The sequence below is a fragment of the Bombina bombina genome, chromosome 7, assembly GCF_027579735.1.
Source record: "Bombina bombina isolate aBomBom1 chromosome 7, aBomBom1.pri, whole genome shotgun sequence".
Lineage (NCBI taxonomy): Eukaryota > Metazoa > Chordata > Amphibia > Anura > Bombinatoridae > Bombina > Bombina bombina.
In genome coordinates this window covers 448698247-448723591 of record NC_069505.1, presented here as the reverse complement: position 1 = coordinate 448723591, position 25345 = coordinate 448698247, and the positions used below count along the sequence as shown (strand labels likewise).

Sequence of the window (25345 nt, the reverse complement as noted above, 5' to 3'; positions counted from 1 at the left end):
ATCTGCCTTAAAGACAGGGCGGGCCGTGGACTGACTACACTACAAGAGAAATAAATTTATCAGGTAAGCATAAATTATGTTTTCTCTTGTTAAGTGTAGTCAGTCCACGGGTCATCCATTACTTATGGAATACCAATACCAAAGCTAAAGTACACGGATGAAGGGAGGGACAAGGCAGGAACCTTAAACAGAAGGAACCACTGCCTGAAGCACCTTTCTCCCAAAAATAGCCTCCGAAGAAGCAAAAGTGTCAAATTTGTAAAATTTTGAAAAAGTGTGAAGTGAAGACCAAGTTGCAGCCTTGCAAATCTGTTCAACAGAGGCCTCATTTTTAAAGGCCCAGGTGGAAGCCACAGCTCTAGTAGAATGAGCTGTAATCCTTTCAGGAGGCTGCTGTCCAGCAGTCTCATAGGCTAAACGTATTATGCTACGAAGCCAAAAAGAGAGAGAGGTAGCCGAAGCCTTTTGACCTCTTCTCTGTCCAGAGTAAACGACAAACAGGGAAGAAGTTTGACGAAAATCTTTAGTTGCCTGCAAATAGAACTTCAGGGCACGGACTACGTCCAGATTATGCAAAAGTCGTTCCTTCTTTGAAGAAGGGTTAGGACACAGTGATGGAACAACAATCTCTTGATTGATATTCCTGTTAGTAACTACTTTAGGTAAGAACCCAGGTTTAGTACGCAGAACTACCTTGTCTGAATGAAAAATCAGATAAGGAGAATCACAATGTAAGGCAGATAACTCAGAGACTCTTCGAGCCGAGGAAATAGCCATCAAAAACAGAACCTTCCAGGATAACAGCTTGATATCAATGGAATGAAGGGGTTCAAATGGAACGCCTTGAAGAACGTTAAGAACTAAGTTTAAGCTCCACGGCGGAGCAACAGTCTTAAACACAGGCTTAATCCTAGCTAAAGCCTGACAAAAAGCCTGAACGTCTGGAACTTCTGCCAGACGTTTGTGTAGAAGAATAGACAGAGCAGAAATCTGTCCCTTTAACGAACTAGCAGATAAGCCCTTTTCTAAACCCTCTTGTAGAAAAGACAATATCCTAGGAATCCTAACCTTACTCCATGAGTAACTCTTGGATTCGCACCAATATAAATATTTACGCCATATCTTATGGTAAATTGTTCTGGTAACAGGCTTCCTAGCCTGTATTAAGGTATCAATAACCGACTCAGAGAAATTAGATTTGGATGGTTGAAAGGACCCTGAATTAGAAGGTCCTATCTCAGAGGCAGAGACCACGGTGGGCAGGACGACATGTCCACTAGGTCTGTATACCAGGTCCTGCGTGGCCACGCAGGCGCTATCAGAATCACCGAAGCTCTCTCCTGTTTGATCTTGGCAATCAAACGAGGAAGCATCGGAAATGGTGGAAACACATAAGCCATGTTGAAGACCCAAGGGGCTGTCAGAGCATCTATCAGCACCGCTCCCGGGTCCCTGGACCTGGATCCGTAACAAGGAAGCTTGGCGTTCTGGCGAGACGCCATGAGATCCAGATCTGGTTTGCCCCAACGATGAATCAGTTGAGCAAAGACCTCCAGATGAAGTTCCCACTCCCCCGGATGAAAAGTCTGGCGACTTAGAAAATCCGCCTCCCAGTTCTCCACGCCTGGGATGTAAATCGCTGACAGGTGGCAAGAGTGAGACTCTGCCCAGCGAATTATCTTTGAGACTTCCAACATCGCTAGGGAACTTCTGGTTCCCCCTTGATGGTTGATGTAAGCCACAGTCGTGATGTTGTCCGACTGAAATCTGATGAACCTCAGAGTTGCTAACTGAGGCCAAGCTAGGAGAGCATTGAATATTGCTCTTAATTCCAGAATATTTATTGGGAGGAGTTTCTCCTCCTGAGTCCATAGTCCCTGAGCTTTCAGGGAGTTCCAGACTGCGCCCCAGCCTAGAAGGCTGGCGTCTGTTGTTACAATCGTCCAATCTGGCCTGCGAAAGGTCATCCCCTTGGACAGATGTGGCCGAGAAAGCCACCATAGAAGAGAATCTCTGGTCTCTTGATCCAGATTTAGCAGGGGGGGACAAATCTGAGTAATCCCCATTCCACTGACTTAGCATGCACAATTGCAGCGGTCTGAGATGCAGGCGCGCAAATGGTACTATATCCATTGCCGCTACCATTAAGCCGATTACTTCCATGCACTGAGCTACTGACGGGTGTGGAATGGAATGAAGGACACGGCAAGCATTAGAAGTTTTGATAACCTGGCCTCCGTCAGGTAAATTTTCATCTCTACAGAATCTATAAGAGTCCCTAGAAAGGGAACCCTTGTAAGTGGTAATAGAGAACTCTTTTCCACGTTCAGCTTCCACCCATGCGACCTTAGAAATGCCAGAACTATCTCTGTATGAGACTTGGCAGTTTGAAAACTTGACGCTTGTATCAGAATGTCGTCTAGGTACGGAGTCACCGCTATGCCTCGCGGTCTTAGTACCGCCAGAAGTGAGCCCAGAACTTTTGTAAAGATTCTTGGAGCCGTAGCTAATCCGAAGGGAAGAGCTACAAACTGGTAATGCCTGTCTAGGAAAGCAAATCTTAGGTACCGATAATGATCCTTGTGAATCGGTATGTGAAGGTAGGCATCCTTTAAGTCCACTGTGGTCATGTACTGACCTTCTTGGATCATGGGAAGGATGGTTCGAATAGTTTCCATTTTCAATGATGGAACTCTTAGGAATTTGTTTAGGATTTTTAAGTCCAAGATTGGTCTGAAGGTTCCCTCTTTCTTGGGAACCACAAATAGATTTGAAAAGAATCCTTGCCCGTGTTCCGTCCGCGGAACTGGGTGGATCACCCCCATTAGTAAGAGGTCTTATACACAGCGTAGAAACGCCTCTTTCTTTATTTGGTTTGCTGATAACCTTGAAAGATGAAATCTCCCTCGTGGAGGAGAAGTTTTGAAGTCCAGGAGATATCCCTGAGATATGATCTCCAACGCCCAGGGATCCTGGACATCTCTTGCCCAAGCCTGGGCGAAGAGAGAAAGTCTGCCCCCCACTAGATCCGTTTCCGGATAGGGGGCCCTCTCTTCATGCTGTCTTAGGGACAGCAGCAGGTTTCTTGGCCTGCTTGCCCTTGTTCCAGGACTGGTTAACTTTCCAGCCCTGTCTGTAACGAGCAACAGCTCCTTCCTGTTTTGGAGCGGAGGAAGTTGATGCTGCTCCTGCCTTGAAGTTACGAAAGGCACGAAAATTAGACTGTTTGGCCTTTGATTTGGCCCTGTCCTGAGGTAGAGCATGGCCCTTACCTCCCGTAATGTCAGCTATAATTTCTTTCAAGCCGGGCCCGAATAAGGTCTGCCCTTTGAAAGGAATATTAAGCAATTTAGATTTAGAAGTCACGTCAGCTGACCAGGATTTAAGCCATAGCGCTCTGCGCGCTTGGATGGCGAATCCGGAGTTCTTAGCCGTAAGTTTGGTTAAATGTACGACGGCATCAGAAACAAATGCGTTAGCTAGCTTAAGTGCTTTAAGCTTGTTCATAATTTCATCCAATGGAGATGTGCGAATGGCCTCTTCCAGAGACTCAAACCAGAATGCCGCCGCCGCAGCAGTGACAGGCGCAATGCATGCAAGGGGCTGTAAGATAAAACCTTGTTGAACAAACATTTTCTTAAGGTAACCCTCTAATTTCTTATCCATTGGATCTGAAAAGGCACAACTATCCTCCACCGGGATAGTGGTACGCTTAGCTAAAGTAGAAATTGCTCCCTCCACCTTAGGGACCGTCTGCCATAAGTCTTGTGTGGTGGTGTCTATAGGAAACATTTTCCTAAATATGGGAGGAGGGGAAAAAGGCACACCAGGTCTATCCCACTCCTTGCTAATAATCTCTGTAAGCCTTTTAGGAAACACGACACGTCAAAAACGGATAACAATTTAATAATTAACGTTTTTAACACAGTCAAAACACACTGTCACAGGTCTGCTGTGACTGATTACCTCCCTCAAAATGAATTTTGAAGACCCCTGAGCTCTCTAGAGACGATCTGGATCATGGAGGATGAAATAGACAGATTGTGACTGAATTTTTACTGCGCAAAAAAGCGCTAAAATAGGCCCCTCCCACTCATATTACAACAGTGGGGAAGCTCAGATAACTGTTTCTATGCAGAAAACAAAGATGGCCATGTGGTAAAAATCATGCCCCAATAAGTTTTATCACCAAGTACCTCACAAAAAAACGATTAACATGCCATTAAACGTTTTGAACATACATTTTAAAAGTTATGAAGTGTTATTAATAAGCCTGCTACCAGTCGCTTTTACTGCAGTTAAGGCTCATACATTATTTCAGTATTAACAGTATTTTCAGAGTCAATTCCATTCCTTAGAAAAATACATTCAGTGTACACACACTCATCAGCCTAATACCAGTCGCTATCACTGCATTTAAGGCTGAACTTACGTTACATTGGTATCAGCAGTATTTTCTCAGTCAATTCCATTCCTCAGAAAAATAATTTACTGCACATACCTTGTTTGCAGGGGGGCCCTGCATGCTATTCCCCTTTTCTGAAGTTACCTCACTCCTCAGATGAGAACAGCCAGTGGATCTTAGTTACGTCTGCTAAGATCATAGAAAACGCAGGCAGATTCTTCTTCTAATGCTGCCTGAGAACAAACAGCACACTCCGGTGCCATTTAAAATAACAAACTTTTGATTGAAGAAATAAACTAAGTTAAAAAACACCACAGACCTCTCACAGCGACCTATCTTTAGTTAGGCTGCAAGAGAATGACTGAATATGAAATGTGAGGGGAGGAGCTATATAGCAGCTCTGCTTGGGTGATCCTCTTGCAGCTTCCTGTTAGGAAGAGATATATTCCATAAGTAATGGATGACCCGTGGACTGACTACACTTAACAAGAGAAATGTTTTTCTTCTGAATTAAAGTGATGGTAACTGTCAGACTTTAAGAATGTTGCAGTGACAAATGTATCAGTGTACAAACAAAACCACATAATAATTTTTTTTTTAAAGTATATATATATTTTAAAAAACAAAATTTATAATCTTACATGGTACCTTCTCTTCCTCCATCAACCTTTATTTCCTCTTTTGTCTGGGCTATGACATATAGAGCAGTCTCACCCACACTCTACATAGGCTTCTTAAAGGCTTTCAAAAAGCTTGACTTCGAGAATGTCATACGACACGCACACTGATTGGATATTCATTAGAATTTTCATTAAAAAAATTAATCCCAGTGGGCCAGCATAACACTGTAATAGAAGCATTACTATAGGCTCGGATTTAACCCTTTAGATTTAAATAATAGAAAAAGTACACATATACTTTTTAATGGAAAAGATTACAGAGGTGGCATTCCATTAGCGGAGGTTTACCATCACTTTAATTTTCAGATATCTAAGATGTGCTTTCTGAGTAAAACATTTCAAACATACCGAACATGGAAATTCTTTTTTCTCCTGTTTAAATTTTCAGACGTTCAGTAATATGCGATTTCACAGAATACTTGATACATACATATACGAATAAAAATGCCTTTTCTCCCGTATGACTTTTCACATTCGTGTATGAATCTTCAGATGCGTCTTAAGAGTTGATTTCCAAGCAAAACATTTTCCACATACAGAACATATAAATGATTTCTCCCCTGCATGAGTTTTCTGGTGTCTAATCACATCTGATTTCCGGGCAAAACATTTCCCACATTCAGGACATGAAAATGCCTTTTCTCCTGTATGAGTTTTCAGATGATCAGTAACGTGCGATTTCTGAGTAAAACATTTCCCACACAGAGGACACGAAAAGGCTTTTTCTCCTGTATGAATCTTAAGATGTCTGTCAAGGTCGGACTTCTTGAGAAAACATTTCCCACATAAGGGACATGAAAATACCTTCTCTCCTGTATGAATTTTCTGGTGCATAATAAGATTACATTTCTGAGTAAAACATTTCCCACATTCAGAACAAGAAAACGGTCTCTCTCCTGTATACATTTTCTGATGTCCAATAAGATTTGATTTCCTGGTGAAACATTCCCCAAATTCAGGACATACATTTCCTATGTGACTATTTTGATGAAGACTGTAAGAACTCTGACCATGACTAGAATTACTGCAGCTTGTGAATGCATCTGTCGATGAGAAATACAATGTGAGTAATATTTATAAGTGACAATTATTTATCTTAAGAACATTTTTAACTATTTTGAATTTGCGTCTACCACAAAAGAACTGGCTACCCAGCCTCCATGCTAAGGCTTAGGGGCAGTTTACTTTTTTTACCTATTATTTTTCTTAATTGTATTACTAAAATTGTGAACACAATTTTAAAAGCTTTAAATACATTTATTTCAGTTCCAAAACTACTCTATATAACTATTGCTTGTTTGCCGAAAGCATTTAGCTTTATTGATTTAGTTTTTTATTTTGTAATGATTTAAACAGATTATGATTTCTTATTAAAGTGATTGTAAAGTTTAATGAATAAATCGCTGGTATCTAAAAATAATCTTAAAAACAGGGGCACTTTCATTCATTAAAGTTTACAAAGACACTTATTTTTTTAAAATACTTACCTTTGCGTTATGGTAAACATAACATTGATCCTCCGCCTGCAGCTCCAGCTTTCTTTAGATGTTCGATAACTAATCTGGCTTCCTTCAATCATGTGCCCCCTTTGGCGTCCAGCTTGTGAGTCACGCAACGATTGGAGGAAGCTGGATTAGTAATCGATCTGCTAAAAAAAACAGGAGCTGCGAGTGGAGAATCAGCATTATGTTTATCATAACGCAAACATATTTTAAAAAATAAGCGTCTTTGTAAACTTTAATGAATGAAAGTGCCCCTGTTTTTAAGATTATTTTTAGATACCGGGCACTTATTCACTAAATTTTACAATCACCTGAAACAAGTAATGTATAATGTTTAAAATAATTATGTACTGATCATAAGAAAAGAAATATTTATGGAATTAACTAAAAAAAAAAATTAATATAATTTTGAAATAAATTAGTGCTTTCAAATGATGTTCACATAACATTTCAGTAATAAAATGACATCCATCACACAACTACACTTTATAACGTTTGTTTTTGTGCACAAATGTTGCTTTAGTTTTTTTCCCACTCATAATGCCTCTGACTTTGTAAAGCTTGTTTACTCTTTACTATATGCTGTACGGTTGGATCTCCAATTAAAGTGCAAAGTTTCCAATTTTATTAAAGTAATGGTAAACTCTCCCTTTTATAAAATCAGATTAAAAATGTTAGGGTTATTTTAGATGTAGTTTAATTTATCAGTTGTACAGAAGATGAGCTATAAGTTACTTTTTTAATATAGATATAAAATTCAAATACCCTGCGCTCCGCCGCCCACTTAAATAGTCAGTTTGTCTGTGAGTGAAAAGTTTGAATTGTTGTCCAAGCAGCACTCTATCTACAACAAAAGTGCCATATGCCTCTCACTACTTTCATACACAACAAAGAATTCCTGCCAGGTCTCACCAATATGACCAAATATGACACATCAACAGACAGAGTATTAATCATATTCCACCTTGGTACTGAAAGTGGGCTACAAACTAGAGATGATCTAATCGAAAAGGGCTTCAATAGTTTAAAAAATTGGTTTTTCTACCTACAGTGTTACAATTACTTATCCTCTCACCCGCACAAACTAAATATGCTGAGACCATTGACGGCTTTTGAGTCCCTATGCCGCAAACTATCCCCTACACGACACACACTGTCCCTTTTGTACTCTTTATTAAAGCAGAATCCCCCAGGTTACGTGCCACATTTTATTAACAAATGAAGTGAGGAACTGGATGTACAGCCTTCTCACATCGACTCCATTAGGATATATACCGCCATTAAAAAATCCTCCACATCAAACACATTTTTAGAATTAAATATGAAGATCCTACATAGATGGTACCTTACACCATCACGCTGTAAAAATTTTTTTAAAAACACCACGGACATCTGCTGGAGATGTCAAGCCCCCAAAGGCCATATGGCACATATATGGTGGCAATCCCCAATATAACTCAGATCTGGAAGGAATTATCTATTGAAACCTCTAAGCTACTGGAAGTACCTTTACTGCTTGACCCATGCTTATGGCTTTTCCATAAAACCCCTAGGAAATTTTCTTATCTACAAGATAAGCTTTTTAATATCGCATGCAACAGCTTAAAAATACTAGTAGCTAGGAATTGGAAGAGTACCATAATTCCGACTATAGCCCAATGGGTACAAGAGTACAATCACTTAATTTCACTAAAAGAATACCACTATATCAAACAGCAGAGAATTGACATGTATACCCAACTTAAGATAACCTGGGAAGAAAACCTGAGGGATAAGTTCAAACCAAATGCTTGATAACATTATGGAGTGAATGTGGAAACAACACGTGTATTCTGTGTGTATAGTGAGGGTGGAGGGTTGATGTTGAGATGCTGAGGAAACCTCACTACCTGTAGGTTATACCCTGTTATCTTCTAGTAGACATAAGTGTTTTGACTAATGAGGTCCTCAAGGAATGGTCAGACTTGTATTTGAGATATGTATCACTATCAAGCAGCACATTGTTTTTGAATGTTATTTGTTTTGTGTTTATATTTATGTTCATTGTTTATACCGCAGCGTATACTGAGATATTGGAGGAATGATGCTAATGATTTGTAAAACCACTATCTGTATACATGATCTGTATTTCATTTGCAAAAATAAAAATTGTTATTGAAATTTTTTTTATTTTTTTTTCATATCTATATTAAAAAATTTATAGCGCATTTTCCTTACAACTGATGAATTAAACTCCATCTATAACATCACTAACATTCTGGATCTGTTTTCATAAAGGAGAATGTACATATTACAAAATGAAAAAAAATATATAAAAATCAACTGGAAAACCTCAAGTTTAGAAGTATCAAAAAGGTATTTAATGCAAAATGTCCATTGTTAGTAAAGCTACGATTGTGCATTTTTCTCTTTGGCCTTCTGGCTATAGTGATGTATACCCACAGAAGATCCGACACGCGTTTCACCATTAAAAAAATCAGCTTAATCAAGGATGTCCTTTAGTTGTTTAATCTGACAGATTCATCTTATCCTTTATAATATGTGTTTAATGTATATGGCCCTTTTTTAAATGATTGTATTGGTTTTTAATTTGTTTTATAGTATGTTTTAATTACTGTAATAAATCTAATGTCCGTATAGTGTGTCCTGGCTGAAATTGGAATATACAGAGGAATGACTGCGTATGAGCCTGTAATCATACAGAGCAGTTTATGCTCTGTTCCAAACGAGTATGGATTGTTCAAAAGCCTAAGTCACCAAGTATTGGTTTTAGTGTTTTTTACAATCTAGCTTTAAAATAATAAATATATGTCTGATCCTAATTTTGGGACCTCAATGAACCACTGTCCAGTCAATCTCATCAATGTCCTTTTGGGAAGACAGCCCATCAGTATTTCTGTGGGCTTGACCATGTGGGTATTGATATGTAAAACAGTAAGGTTGCAGGAACAAGCTCTACCATAACAATTGTCCATTGATCCCCTGATACCTGGTTACCAGTGAAGTGGATTGTACTTGGTAATAACAGTAAATTTCTGGCATAGACATAGGGCTGCAATTTTATGAAGGCCCATACAAGAGCTAGGCTCTCCTTCTTTACGGATGCATAGCCAACATCTCTTTTCAGAACCTTTCTGCTGAGGTTGGCTACTTGATACTTGTATAAATAAAAAGAGAGAAGCGCTCAACCTGGGAACGAACAATATCATAATAGCTTGTTCTATGGCTAGTTACCACCAAAGAAGCAGCCTCTTTTTGCTTGACACTTGTCCCACTTGGAATCCACTTAGCTGAGTACAGTCCTGACTTTTACTTCAGGTCTCAAGTTGCGCTAATTTGCCAGAGCTATTTTGGCTTGCGCTTGAGTGCAACCCATAACTTTCAACTTGTAATTTGTGTATTATTTAGCATGGATAGAGCAATGTCCACTGCACTAAACATTGCCTGGTAAATTTGTTTTTCCATGGATTTGAAATCTCAAGTGCTCCCTAATTTTAGCACAGTCCAACAATATTGATAATGCATCCTACGCTATAATTAGCGCTCCACTTCTAATCTTATCCTTTGTCTATTGCCACTTGCTGGAATGGCAAATCTACTACAAGAAGGGGCTGAAAGGGAGCCCTGTGGTTGCCACTCTGCCCAGACCACTGACATGTCACAAGTGTGGAAAAGTTCATGAGAAAAAGTTCACTGTTTGCAAAAACAGAATTTATGCTTACCTGATAAATTACTTTCTCCAACGGTGTGTGTCCGGTCCACGGCGTCATCCTTACTTGTGGGATATTCTCTTCCCCAACAGGAAATGGCAAAGAGTCCCAGCAAAGCTGGTCACATGATCCCTCCTAGGCTCCGCCCACCCCAGTCATTCGACCGACGGACAGGAGGAAATATATATAGGAGAAATCATATGATACCGTGGTGACTGTAGTTAGAGAAAATAATTCATCAGACCTGATTAAAAAACCAGGGCGGGCCGTGGACCGGACACACCGTTGGAGAAAGTAATTTATCAGGTAAGCATAAATTCTGTTTTCTCCAACATTGGTGTGTCCGGTCCACGGCGTCATCCTTACTTGTGGGAACCAATACCAAAGCTTTAGGACACGGATGAAGGGAGGGAGCAAATCAGGTCACCTAAATGGAAGGCACCACGGCTTGCAAAACCTTTCTCCCAAAAATAGCCTCCGAAGAAGCAAAAGTATCAAATTTGTAAAATTTGGCAAAAGTGTGCAGTGAAGACCAAGTCGCTGCCTTACATATCTGGTCAACAGAAGCCTCGTTCTTGAAGGCCCATGTGGAAGCCACAGCCCTAGTGGAGTGAGCTGTGATTCTTTCAGGAGGCTGCCGTCCGGCAGTCTCATAAGCCAATCGGATAATGCTTTTAAGCCAAAAGGAAAGAGAGGTAGAAGTCGCTTTTTGACCTCTCCTTTTACCAGAATAAACAACAAACAAGGAAGATGTTTGTCTGAAATCTTTAGTAGCCTCTAAATAGAATTTTAGAGCACGGACTACGTCCAAATTGTGTAACAAACGTTCCTTCTTTGAAACTGGATTCGGACACAAAGAAGGTACAACTATCTCCTGGTTAATATTTTTGTTGGAAACAACTTTCGGAAGAAAACCAGGCTTAGTACGCAAAACCACCTTATCTGCATGGAACACCAGATAGGGCGGAGAACACTGCAGAGCAGATAACTCTGAAACTCTTCTAGCAGAAGAAATTGCAACCAAAAACAAAACTTTCCAAGATAATAACTTAATATCTACGGAATGTAAGGGTTCAAACGGAACCCCTTGAAGAACTGAAAGAACTAGATTTAGACTCCAGGGAGGAGTCAAAGGTCTGTAAACAGGCTTGATCCTAACCAGAGCCTGAACAAATGCTTGAACATCTGGCACAGCTGCCAGTCTTTTGTGAAGTAAAACAGATAAAGCAGAGATCTGTCCCTTCAGAGAACTTGCAGATAATCCTTTCTCCAAACCTTCTTGTAGAAAGGATAGAATCTTAGGAATTTTATCTTGTTCCATGGGAATCCTTTAGATTCACACCAACAGATATATTTTTTTCCATATTTTATGGTAAATTTTTCTAGTTACAGGCTTTCTAGCCTGAATCAGAGTATCTATTACAGAATCTGAAAACCCACGCTTTGATAAAATCAAGCGTTCAATCTCCAAGCCGTCAGTTGGAGGGAAACCAGATTCGGATGTTCGAATGGACCCTGAACAAGAAGGTCCTGTCTCAAAGGTAGCTTCCATGGTGAAGCCGATGACATATTGACCAGGTCTGCATACCAAGTCCTGCGTGGCCACGCAGGAGCTATCAAGATCACCGAGGCCCTCTCCTGATTGATCCTGGCTACCAGCCTGGGGATGAGAGGAAACGGTGGGAATACATAAGCTAGGTTGAAGGTCCAAGGTGCTACTAGTGCATCTACTAGGGTCGCCTTGGGATCCCTGGATCTGGACCCGTAGCAAGGAACCTTGAAGTTCTGACGAGACGCCATCAGATCGATGTCTGGAATGCCCCATAATTGAGTTATTTGGGCAAAGATTTCCGGATGGAGTTCCCACTCCCCCGGATGGAATGTCTGACGACTCAGAAAATCCGCTTCCCAATTTTCCACTCCTGGGATGTGGATCGCAGACAAGTGGCAGGAGTGATCCTCCGCCCATTGAATTATCTTGGTCACTTCTTTCATCGCCAGGGAAGTCCTTGTTCCCCCCTGATGATTGATATATGCAACGGTCGTCATGTTGTCTGACTGAAACCTTATGAATTTGGCCTTTGCTAGTTGAGGCCAAGCTCTGAGAGCATTGAATATCGCTCTCAGTTCCAGAATGTTTATCGGGAGAAGAGACTCTTCCTGAGACCATAGACCCTGAGCTTTCAGGGATTCCCAGACCGCGCCCCAGCCCACTAGGCTGGCGTCGGTCGTGACAATGACCCACTCTGGTCTGCGGAAGCTCATTCCCTGTGACAGATTGTCCAGGGTCAGCCACCAACGGAGTGAATCTCTGGTCTTTTGATCTACTTGAATCGTCGGAGACAAGTCTGTATAATCCCCATTCCACTGTCTGAGCATGCACAGTTGTAATGGTCTTAGATGAATTCGTGCAAAAGGAACTATGTCCATTTTGGCAACCATCAATCCTATTACTTCCATGCACTGCGCTATGGAAGGACGAGGAACAGAATGAAGTACTTGACAAGAGCTTAGAAGTTTTGATTTTCTGACCTCTGTCAGAAAAATCCTCATTTCTAAGGAATCTATTATTGTTCCCAAGAAGGGAACTCTTGTTGACGGGGACAGAGAACTTTTTTCTTTGTTCACCTTCCATCCGTGAGATCTGAGAAAGGCTAGGACGATGTCCGTATGAGCCTTTGCTTTTGACAGGGACGACGCTTGAATCAGGATGCCGTCCAAGTAAGGTACTACTGCAATGCCCCTTGGTCTTAGAACCGCTAGAAGGGACCCTAGTACCTTTGTGAAAATCCTTGGAGCAGTGGCTAATCCAAATGGAAGTGCCACAAACTGGTAATGCTTGTCCAGAAAAGCGAACCTTAGGAACTGATGATGTTCCTTGTGGATAGGAATATGTAGGTACGCATCCTTTAAATCCACGGTAGTCATAAATTGATTTTCCTGGATAGTAGGTAGGATCGTTCGAATAGTTTCCATTTTGAACGATGGTACCCTGAGAAATTTGTTTAGGATCTTTAGATCCAAAATTGGTCTGAATGTTCCCTCTTTTTTGGGAACTATGAACAGATTGGAATAAAATCCCATTCCTTGTTCTCTTATTGGAACTGGATGTATCACTCCCATCTTTAACAGGTCTTCTACACAATGTAAGAATGCCTGTCTCTTTATTTGGTTTGAAGATAATTGAGACCTGTGGAACCTTCCCCTTGGGGGTAGTTCCTTGAATTCCAGGAGATAACCTTGAGAAACTATTTCTAGCGCCCAAGGATCCTGAACATCTCTTGCCCAAGCCTGAGCAAAGAGAGAAAGTCTGCCCCCCACTAGATCCGGTCCCGGATCGGGGGCTATCCCTTCATGCTGTTTTGGTAGTAGTGGTAGGCTTCTTGGCCTGCTTACCCTTGTTCCAGCCTTGCATTGGTTTCCAGGCTGGTTTGGGTTGTGAAGTATTACCCTCTTGCTTAGAGGATACAGAATTAGAGACTGGTCTGTTTCTACGAAAGGGACGAAAATTAGGCTTATTATTAGCCTTAAAAGACCTATCCTGTGGGAGGGCGTGGCCCTTTCCCCCAGTGATGTCTGAAATAATCTCTTTCAAATCAGGTCCAAATAATGTTTTACCTTTGAAAGGAATGTTAAGCAATTTTGTCTTGGAAGACACATCCGCTGACCAAGACTTTAGTCAAAGCACTCTGCGCGCCACGACAGCAAACCCTGAATTTTTCGCCGCTAATCTAGCTAATTGCAAAGCGGCATCTAAAACAAAAGAGTTAGCCAATTTAAGTGCTTGAACTCTGTCCATAACCTCCTCATACGAAGATTCTTTACTGAGCGATTTTTCTAGTTCCTCGAACCAGAAACACGCTGCCGTAGTGACAGGAACAATGCATGAAATTGGTTGTAGAAGGTAACCTTGCTGTACAAAAATCTTTTTAAGCAAACCCTCTAATTTCTTATCCATAGGATCTTTGAAAGCACAACTATCTTCGATAGGAATAGTAGTGCGTTTGTTTAGAGTAGAAACCGCCCCCTCGACCTTGGGGACTGTCTGCCATAAGTCCTTTCTGGGGTCGACTATAGGAAATAATTTCTTAAATATAGGGGGGGGAACAAAAGGTATGCCGGGCCTTTCCCACTCTTTATTTACTATGTCCGCCACCCCGCTTGGGTATAGGAAAAGCGTTGGGGGGCACCGGAACCTCTAGGAACTTGTCCATCTTACATAATTTCTCTGGAATGACCAAATTGTCACAATCATCCAGAGTAGATAACACCTCCTTAAGCAGTGCGCGGAGATGTTCTAATTTAAATTTAAATGTCACAACATCAGGTTCAGCTTGATGAGAAATTTTTCCTGAATCTGAAATTTCTCCATCAGACAAAACCTCCCTCATGGCCCCTTGAGATTGGTGTGAGGGTATGTCAGAACAGTTATCATCAGCGTCCTCTTGCTCTTCAGTGTTTAAAACAGAGCAATCGCGCTTTCTCTGATAAGAAGGCATTTTGGATAAAAGATTTGCTATGGAGTTATCCATTACAGCCGTTAATTGTTGCATGGTAATAAGTATTGGCGCACTAGATGTACTAGGGGCCTCCTGTGTGGGCATAACTGGTGTAGACACAGTAGGGGATGATGTAGTATCATGTTTACTCCCCTCATTTGAGGAATCATCTTGGGCAATATCATTATCTGTTGCAATACTGTCCTTACTTTGTTTGGACACTATGGCACAATTATCACATAAATTTAAATGGGGAGACACATTGGCTTTCATACATATAGAACATAGCTTATCTGATGGTACAGACATGTTAAACAGGCTTAAACTTGTCAACAAAGCACAAAAAACGTTTTAAATAAAACCGTTACTGTCACTTTAAATTTCAAACTGAAAACACTTTATTACTAAATATGTGAAAAAGTATGAAGGAATTGTTCAAAATTCACCAAAATTTCACCACAGTGTCTTAAAGCATTAAAAGTATTGCACACCAAATTTCAGAGCTTTAACCCTTAAATTAACGGAACCGGAGCCGTTTTTACATTTAACCCCTATACAGTCCCAGAATGAGGCTCTGTCTATAACTAGAAAGGCCCCCATCTGAAAAAGGTGTCCAACACAGTGCCTGCCGTTTTTCTAAACGTTCCCCAAGATTATAATACCAATAATTAGTTAGTAATCTGCATAATATGCCTAGTAAAGCAATTGTTTTAGCCCAGAAAAATGTCTACCAGTTTTTAAGCCCTTTTTGAAGCCCTTTATTCTTTTATGTTTAACTAAGAAAATGGCTTACTGGTCCCCATGAGGGGAAATGACAGCCTTCCAGCATTACATGGTCTTGTTAGAAATATTTCTAGTCATACCTTAAGCAGAAAAGACTGCTAACTGTTTCCCCCAACTGAAGTTACTTCATCTCAACAGTCCTGTGTGGAAACAGCAATTGATTTCAGTTACTGTCTGCTAAAATCATCTTCCTCTTACAAACAGAAATCTTCATCCTTTTCTGTTTCAGAGTAAATAGTACATACCAGCACTATTTTAAAATAACAAACACTTGATAGAAGAATAAAACTACATTTAAACACCAAAAAACTCTTAACCATCTCCGTGGAGATGTTGCCTGTGCAACGGCAAAGAGAATGACTGGGGTGGGCGGAGCCTAGGAGGGATCATGTGACCAGCTTTGCTGGGACTCTTTGCCATTTCCTGTTGGGGAAGAGAATATCCCACAAGTAAGGATGACGCCGTGGACCGGACACACCAATGTTGGAGAAAATAATGAATCATGCAAGAAAGCAAGTACAAAACAAGAAATATCCAGAACGGCTCAAGCTTTTGCAAGTAAAAAGGGGTACTTTATTTCACAAAATAATTAAAAGTGTACAAAAGACCACTAGGAAGTAAGCAGTTACTGCTATTGTAAAAACTGAGGCTACAACCTCGGCCTGAATGACGCCACTGACGCGTTTCAGGTATTTCCCGTAATCATAGTTTGATTACGGGAACTACCTGAAACGCGTCCTTCGTAGCCTCAGTTTTTAAAATAGCAGTAGCTGCTTACATGCTAGTGGTCTTTTGTGTACTTTTAATTATTTTGTGAAATAAAGTACCCCTTTTTACTTGCAAAAGCTTGAGCCATTCTGGATATTTTTTGTTTTGTGCTTTCACGTTCATTAAGGACATCCACTGGGCACCTGGAGCATAGTATGTGAAGGGGAAGGTAACGTAATGAAGCGTGCAGGCTGAAAAGCCACCCAGAAGGCAATGGAGGATACCGGTGTTTCATACACGCTCCTGAATTGAGTAAGGCAAGGCATTTTGATACAATAATTCACCACTACAACTGTTTCTCTTTATATACATTTTGTAGAGTGGTATCGATGTTGATTTGAATAAGCAGAGCTGACAACGCATCATTAAACACTCTAGTTAAAAAGACAGAGTTCTTTGACAGGAACAGTTGTTGTTTGCTACGGTCTTCTTACAATATCTAGGGCTGCAAAATTTATTTTGTGACTGACAAGAAAGCAAGTAGTAATATTAGAATAGTAGTAAGTCTCTTCAGCTTCAGCGCTTACCCCTTGTAACATGCACAGGGAACCTGGACTTACTTTCTGCGACAGAGCTAAGGTACCGGACCACTTTACGGCGGAAGAATTTGATCCATCAGCTTATGTTTTCAGCCGATTCCCTTGTCATCGCTCCCGGCTACAGACTGTGAGGCTCCATAGATCCATACATTCCTTGGTTCTCTTAACATTCCCAACCGCGTTGGAAATTACGTTACCCAATCATGTGATTATATAGTTCCAATTGAATGGCAAGAATCAGAGTAAAATATCAGTGCTTGTCAAGAGAGCCCAGAGCTTTTTAGGTCACTTTTTTTATTTCAATAATCTTTTATTGAGGTTTTGCAGAAAGACAGAGGAAAACATATATACCCAGAACTTTTTTTATTTTCTGCAATGAGATTTTTTTAGTGAACATTTTTCTGCAGTGTCTCCCCTAGCATGCTAGCCCACTCTGTGTATGTGTTGCTGGCTCCCTTCCACAGCTCTGTAAGTACCCGTCAATATCAACCTTCTAATCAAAGATTTTAAATGCCTGGTTGGGTAGTTTCGAGAGTGGAGGACTCAAAGTAGCATAGTGACTGGCCGCTAGTGTGGCAAAAACAAACAAACATTGGAGCTTGCTCCAGGGCAACTCGGCTCATTTGCTCATTTAAGACCTGCTCCATGAATTAGAGCATCACATCTGCAGGTAGCCGGTGGCTGCATGCTAATCAACTCATGTGCCCACTAAAATATCTACTGACCCCTACTCTCAGCCCAACCTCCTGTGTACAGGACTGCTGACATTTCTGCCAGCCTTGCAGATAGTGCATCTATCTCACTCCTGTGGTCTTCATAGTGCTGAAGTCCTTGGAATAGAACTTATTTGCAGAGAACAGCATATTCCATTTCCTTGTCTATTGTAAGGATCTGCAGGGCAGTCATTGTCATCAACTCATATGGGAGTAATATCTTCTGGTGGTTGGTTTGGATCTTCAAGAGAGAAGATCCCACAACTGCCCCCAAATGTAATGGACAACTCGGGTTCCACATCACTGTAGACTAGACACAGACTGTGGAAGTTACAATAAGCATGCCAACGGTGTCATCTGGTCCTCGTCTACTCACTTGTTAGACTGACAAGTAACCTTTAGGATATCTGAATGCTCTTTCTTGGCCAAGACTGAGGGGTCCAGTAGCTGTGACAGTACAACCAGGGTTATCTTTACAAATACTTACATCACTGGTGGTTTAAGGGAGATAAGGATGGTGCCAAAGAGTCTGTTAGTAGGGTCATTAATCCAGCAATAACCATATCCCTTAACAGCAAACATCTGCAGTAAAGACCTCTGGAATGCCGTATCCCCCAACCTTTAACATATCCAGTATACAGAACATTAAAAAAATTATTACTATAATAATATACGTCAATCATGTAATAATATAAATTACCTAAGAAAGCGGACACATTGGCATTTACCTAAAGAAGCAGGAGAAAAGTCTGTGCAAGAAGTGCAGGCAATGCAAAGGGGAGAGGAGTGGCTGTCTATGGAGCAAGATGAAAGCATTTTCCTAGAATCCCGAGTCTATTTTCTAGACACTACTAGGATTAATCTGGCACTTGGGTAGTGCAATTCCTTGGTTTTGTTGTGATAAAGTGAGGGCGCTAGCAACAGCCGAAAGAATTAGAGTAGAAGTCTGATTATGTGAATTTCAAAAATTTAGAAAAGTGCAATAAACATATTATTAAAAACGTAAAAATTGTGGATATCTTTTGATTTCAATTCTAAGTATAAAATTTTTAAAAAGTATGTGAAATGAGGTGTAAATTTGTGTGAAGTTAATATTGGTGGCAGATATTTCTGCTAATTTTCCAGATGGTGTGTGTATAAATGAATAAAGACGTGCCCTAAGTGGAACCTTGAAAATTGTAGCTGTCAGTGGTTAATTCATAATTTTTTTTTTTAAATTATAGTAAATAATGTATTTATTAATATAAAGTGCGATATGCAAAGTGATGTTGAATATGCTGGTAAATTAACCTCCAGAACACCTACTGTTTGCTAATTATGTATGAGTTAATAAAAAGTGCGATATGCAAAAGGAGGGTTTATATGCTCATAAAATAGACCTCCAGAACATCTATGAAAAAGACCCAGTATTAAAATAAAAGAGTAATTTATTTAAAATATAGAAAATAATGTTTTTTAAAAAATCTAATGGGACATACGGGACGTCTCCCAGTAAAATATTCACATGCCTTATAAATTCATCTATATATAAACTTGTCAGGTATCTGTTCGCTGCTGTATGTCCCTTTAACTCTGTCTGTTAAAAGCTTGTCTCTCCCAGCACCAGCTGCTAATTAATGCAGTTAGTTGTGGCATTGCTACAGCTCACACGCTAAAGAAGCTCACTCTTCATTTCTACAAAGGATTTACAAATACCTTCGCTTTCTTAAAAGCTAAAACTTATATTTGTTTTTCTATCAGCAAGAGACTTTATCGCAAGGAACTTTTCTGGATTTCTACAGTTGTATTAAAACCGCAACTTCCATTTCTACTTCATCTGAGCTATTTACCGTCATCCTGAGCATACCATCTACTCAGTGCTTCACCGGATTTCATCACCTATCAATTTTACAGATTTGGTCTGTTACGGTAAACAGCAAACAAACCGAATAGAACTGTTTAAAACTCCTACGTGTGTAACCTCCGGAATTGCCAGTATCAGGAACTATTATCATTGAAACTGAACTAACCTATTTCCAGTTGTCCTCCTTGTTCCCAGTAAGATCGGTTGGAAGTCGTCATCTCCGGTTCTAAGATATCTCACTATTCTCCGCTGCTAGTTGCGTCACACGGAGTGACAAGCTTACTTCTCTCTGCAGCGTGATTCGGCCACGCCTCCTGTGACGTCAGTACAGCATCAAGTCCGAACGCTGCACAAACAGAGCAAGGCAGTCTTGTCTGCAACAAAGTATCGTCTTTAATTGAAACTATCTTACATGTTCAAGACCAGCACTTCTCAGCTACTCCCTCTTGATATCTATTAAGCAGGATTCTCTCCTGTAACCAGTTAGTACTATACAAGTTACTTGATTCATCAAATTTAGCAAATCTTCCTTCTCTCTGCTACTCCATAAGTCTGCAGCTGTGATTCACCTTATCGCAGATATAGCATATACTAAGGACATTTATTCCTGGTAAATTTATACCTAACATATTAATTAGCCTAAAAAGAATATGGATCCAGCAGACTTGCCTACTGTGGTGTACAACCTAACTCAACAAGTAAATCAGCTCACACAGGGCTTAAGGGATCTACAGGTGCAAAATGACAGCTTAAAAGCAATGATGAAAGATAACACCCCAGAACCACAGGTTTCTCTTCCTGAAAAGTTTACAGGTGACAGGTCAACTTATAGGCAATTTAAGAATTCTTGCCATTTATTGTTCTTAATGAGACCAAAGACTTACAACACAGAAAGAATCAAGGTTTTGACAGTCATCTCTTTTCTAAGAGGTGAAGCTAGAACTTGGGCAGATCTACTGTTTGAAAATGATGACCCTATCTTAGGTTCTCTCACTGGGTTCTTCACAGAAATGAGCCTTCTATATGAAGATACTCAAAAACAGCTCTCTGCAGAAGCTAAGATGCGATCACTCAGGCAAGGTCGTAAGCCTGTTGAAGAATATGTTACTGAGTTCAAATTATATGTAGCAGACTCTGAATGGAGTGAGATTGCTCTACGCAATCAGTTCCGGCTGGGCTTGTCCGATTCGCTCAAAGACGAGTTGGCTCGTACTCAACTTCCCAGAACCTTGGAAGGTCTCATTAATCTATCAATCCAGATCGACCGTCGCCTTCGTGAGCGACGCGCAGAACGCCAGCAGCCAGAGAGTTCATTTAAATACCAATCTCCTTATACTGCCTCAGCATCAGCCAAAGAAACTTCTGTCCCTATGGAGCTTGGGGTTGTAAAAGGTCCCCTGCAACCCGAAGAAAGGAGCCGTAGGAGACTTAAAAATCTTTGCATGTACTGTGCCTCTCCTGATCATACCATCAAGGACTGTCCGTTACTCCTACGACAGAGGAAGAGTAAGTTACAACCTATTACAAATTTTTTCACAACTAAAGTTATTAGTCCAGCTTACTGTACTCTTCCTCTCTCCTTACAGTGGGATCGTCATCTAGTTCATACTGAAGCCATCGTGGACTCAGGAGCATATTCCAGTATTATTGATGTATCACTTATTAAGAAAAATAAAATACCACTTGTGTTAAAAGCAAAACCCGTCTTTGTCAGAGTCATTGATGGTTCACAGTTACTCATCAAACCATCCCCTTGAAAGTAACATCGGATAGGGGGCACATTGAATATCTTTCTTTCGATGTATTACCATCACCCCTATTCCCTGTTATTCTAGGGCTATCTTGGCTCCAACTTCATCAACCAAACATTAAATGGGGTACACTTAAATTGGATTTCGACTCCTCTTTCTGCAAAGCAAATTGTTCACCAAAACAGTGTTTATTACAAATATCATCATCTGATATACCACACGAATACTCAGAATTCGCCGATGTTTTTAGTAAAAAAGAAGCAGAGGCTCTCCCTCCTCACCGGTTGTATGACTGTCCTATCCAACTTCTTCCAGGGTCCTCCATCCCTGTAGGACACATATACCCTCTGTCACAACCAGAACTTGAATTCTTGAAGTCTTACCTTGAGGAGAATCTTAGAAAAGGCTTCATTAGACCCTCTACCTCACCTGCAGGGGCAGGTATCTTCTTCGTGAAGAATAAGGATGGTTCTCTAAGACCGATCATAGATTACCGACAGTTGAATAAGAGGACGATAAAAAACAGGTATCCTCTGCCCTTGATTCCAGAGTTGGTAGAACGTCTCAGCAAGGCCAAGATTTATACAAAACTTGATCTCAGAGGTGCCTATAATCTGGTTAGGATTAAAGAAGGGGACGAATGGCTCACAGCCTTCAGGACTCGATACGGGCTGTATGAGTACACCGTGATGCCATTCGGGCTCTGTAATGCCCCAGCAACGTTCCAGTACCTAATAAATGACATCTTCAGGGATTTACTGGACGTTTGTTTGGTGGTATATCTAGATGACATACTCATATACTCCGACAATTTGGAGGAACACCAGAAACATGTCAAATGGGTTTTAGGTCGTTTAAGAACACACCAATTATACGCCAAGTTAGAAAAGTGCATTTTTCATACCTCTGAGATCACATTCCTAGGATACCACATATCTCCATCAGGTGTACGTATGGAAGACAACAAAGTAGTAGCTATTAAGAACTGGCCAACCCCTAACTGCAGGAAGGATGTACAGCGCTTTCTTGGCTTCGCAAACTTCTATCGGAAGTTTATTAAAGGCTTTTCAGGTATCACCAAACCACTTTGTAAACTCACTGGCACTAACACCAAATTCTCATGGGATTCCACAGCTGAAAAGGCTTTCAGTTTTCTAAAAGATTCTTTCTCATCAGCACCAATTCTTCGGTTTCCTAACCCAGATCAGCAGTACATCCTTGAGGTTGACGCCTCAGAATATGCAATCGGTGCCATACTCTCCCAAAAGGAATCAATGTCAAAGCCTTTACATCCTGTTGCTTTTTATTCCCGGTTGATGACACCTCCAGAGCTAAACTACCCTATCGGAGAGAAGGAACTTCTTGTAATCAAGTCAGCATTTGAACACTGGCGACATTTGTTAGAGGGCACAAAAATTCCCATACTCATTTATACCGACCACCGTAACTTAGAGTATTTACAATCCAGCAAAACCCTCTCAGCAAGGCAGCTCCGCTGAAGCTTATTTTTTTCCAGGTTCAACTTCCACATCACGTACAGACCAGGTTCGAAGAATGGGAAGGCTGATGCCTTGACTAGGAATATTACTAAACCTCCTGCCTTAACTGTTTCACAAAGTATAATATCTCCTGAACATTTCATTGGAATTATATCCAAACCGCAAGACACTCTACGTGTTGAACAAGAGCAAGACACTTCTCTTCCCAAGGAAAGATTATCCCTAAAAGATGGACTCTACTATTTCAAACAAAAGCTTTATATTCCTCCATCATTAAGGAGCAAGATGTTACACGATCATCATGATCCACCCTTAGTTGGACATCCTGCTATCCGCAAAACGATTGAATTGTTACGCAGGAACTACTGGTGGCCACATATGGACCAAACAGTAAAGGATTATATAACTTCTTGTTTGATTTGTACCACCTCAAAAAAGACTTCCTCAAAACCCTTTGGATTGCTCAAACCTCTGGCCATTCCACCTAGACCATGGCATACTGTCGGAATGGACTTCATTGTTGAACTTCCCAAATCTAACGGTTGTAACACAGTGCTTGTGATAGTTGATCTTTTGACTAAGATGGCTCACTTCCTTCCTTACAAAAAGTTGCCTTCAGCTGCTGAAACTGCAGATCTCTTCCTCACTGAAATAGTTCGTTTACATGGAATACCATCTGTCATTGTATCTGATAGGGGTTCACAATTTACCTCGAGATTCTGGAGGCAACTATGTAAACTTCTACAAATTGATCATAGATACAGCACAGCCTTTCATCCCCAGACCAATGGGCAGACAGAGAGGGTGAATCAATGTCTGGAACAGTATATTCGCTGTTATTGTTCACATCAGCAGGATAAATGGTATCAAAACATCTTCATGGCTGAATATGCATACAACAACTCACAAAACTCTTCCACTACAACATCTCCTTTCTTTTCTAACTATGGTTTCCATCCTACGTTTCATTTCCACCCTCAGGCTGACATCGGCTCTCCTTCCATCAATGATTTGATTACTAACCTATCCGAAATACATCACTTTGTAAAGAACAGTATGGAATCGGCTCAACTTAAACAGAAACATCAGTATGATACTAGAAGGAAAATACCACCTCCTTATCAAATAGGTGATAAAGTTTGGCTTTCTACCAAGAATTTGAAATTAAAGACTCCTTGTAAGAAGTTCTCCAAGACATTCATTGGTCCTTACATCATTAGTAAGGTTGTTAATGAAAATGCTGTCACTCTAACTCTACCATCGGATCTTCGTATTCATCCCACATTTCATGTGTCCGTTCTAAAACCGTACGTTCCTACCCGTACTCCTCCGTCCCCTACTCCATCCAACTTGATTCAAACCGATGAAGAGATTTATGAAATCAACCGCATTTTGGACTCCAGAATTGTTAGGGGTCGTCTTCAGTATCTTGTTAGCTGGAGAGGTTACTCCTCTGATGAGGATTCATGGGAGCCTTCCGGGAATCTGCAAGCAGATAGATTGATATCACGTTTCCATCATGCTAACCCGGATAGACCTGGACCTTTATGCTGCGGTGCAGCTCCTTAGAGGGGGGGGACATGTCAGGTATCTGTTCGCTGCTGTATGTCCCTTTAACTCTGTCTGTTAAAAGCTTGTCTCTCCCAGCACCAGCTGCTAATTAATGCAGTTAGTTGTGGCATTGCTACAGCTCACACGCTAAAGAAGCTCACTCTTCATTTCTACAAAGGATTTACAAATACCTTCGCTTTCTTAAAAGCTAAAACTTATATTTGTTTTTCTATCAGCAAGAGACTTTATCGCAAGGAACTTTTCTGGATTTCTACAGTTGTATTAAAACCGCAACTTCCATTTCTACTTCATCTGAGCTATTTACCGTCATCCTGAGCATACCATCTACTCAGTGCTTCACCGGATTTCATCACCTATCAATTTTACAGATTTGGTCTGTTACGGTAAACAGCAAACAAACCGAATAGATCTGTTTAAAACTCCTACGTGTGTAACCTCCGGAATTGCCAGTATCAGGAACTATTATCATTGAAACTGAACTAACCTATTTCCAGTTGTCTCCTTGTTCCCAGTAAGATCGGTTGGAAGTCGTTATCTCCGGTTCTAAGATATCTCACTATTCTCCGCTGCTAGTTGCGTCACACGGAGTGACAAGCTTACTTCTCTCTGCAGCGTGATTCGGCCACGCCTCCTGTGACGTCAGTACAGCATCAAGTCCGAACGCTGCACAAACAGAGCAAGGCAGTCTTGTCTGCAACAAAGTATCGTCTTTAATTGAAACTATCTTACATGTTCAAGACCAGCACTTCTTAGCTACTCCCTCTTGATATCTATTAAGCAGGATTCTCTCCTGTAACCAGTTAGTACTATACAAGTTACTTGATTCATCAAAATTAGCAAATCTTCCTTCTCTCTGCTACTCCATAAGTCTGCAGCTGTGATTCACCTTATCGCAGATATAGCATATACTAAGGACATTTATTCCTGGTAAATTTATACCTAACAAAACTTTACAGATACATCGATACTGTCAAACATAAATGAAATATATCTCAATGATCCTCATGTAGAGATTTTAGGCAGCTTCCACCTTAAGCAAGTTTAGGATTTACAGAGGAACACTTTTTTGATACTTTGTAAA

At 40.6% G+C, this 25345-nt stretch overlaps 1 protein-coding gene across 1 annotated transcript in view; it reads right to left on the bottom strand.

Moving 5' to 3' along the window:
* Positions 1-4878: 4878 nt before the first annotated feature.
* Positions 4879-25345, bottom strand: part of LOC128636426 (zinc finger protein 3-like) — a 36084-nt gene continuing 15617 nt past the window's right edge. The window contains exon 9 of the mRNA XM_053689441.1: positions 4879-6128. Coding sequence (XP_053545416.1) covers positions 5554-6128 — 575 coding nt within the window. The 3' untranslated portion in view covers positions 4879-5553. The remainder of the gene's footprint in view (positions 6129-25345) is intronic.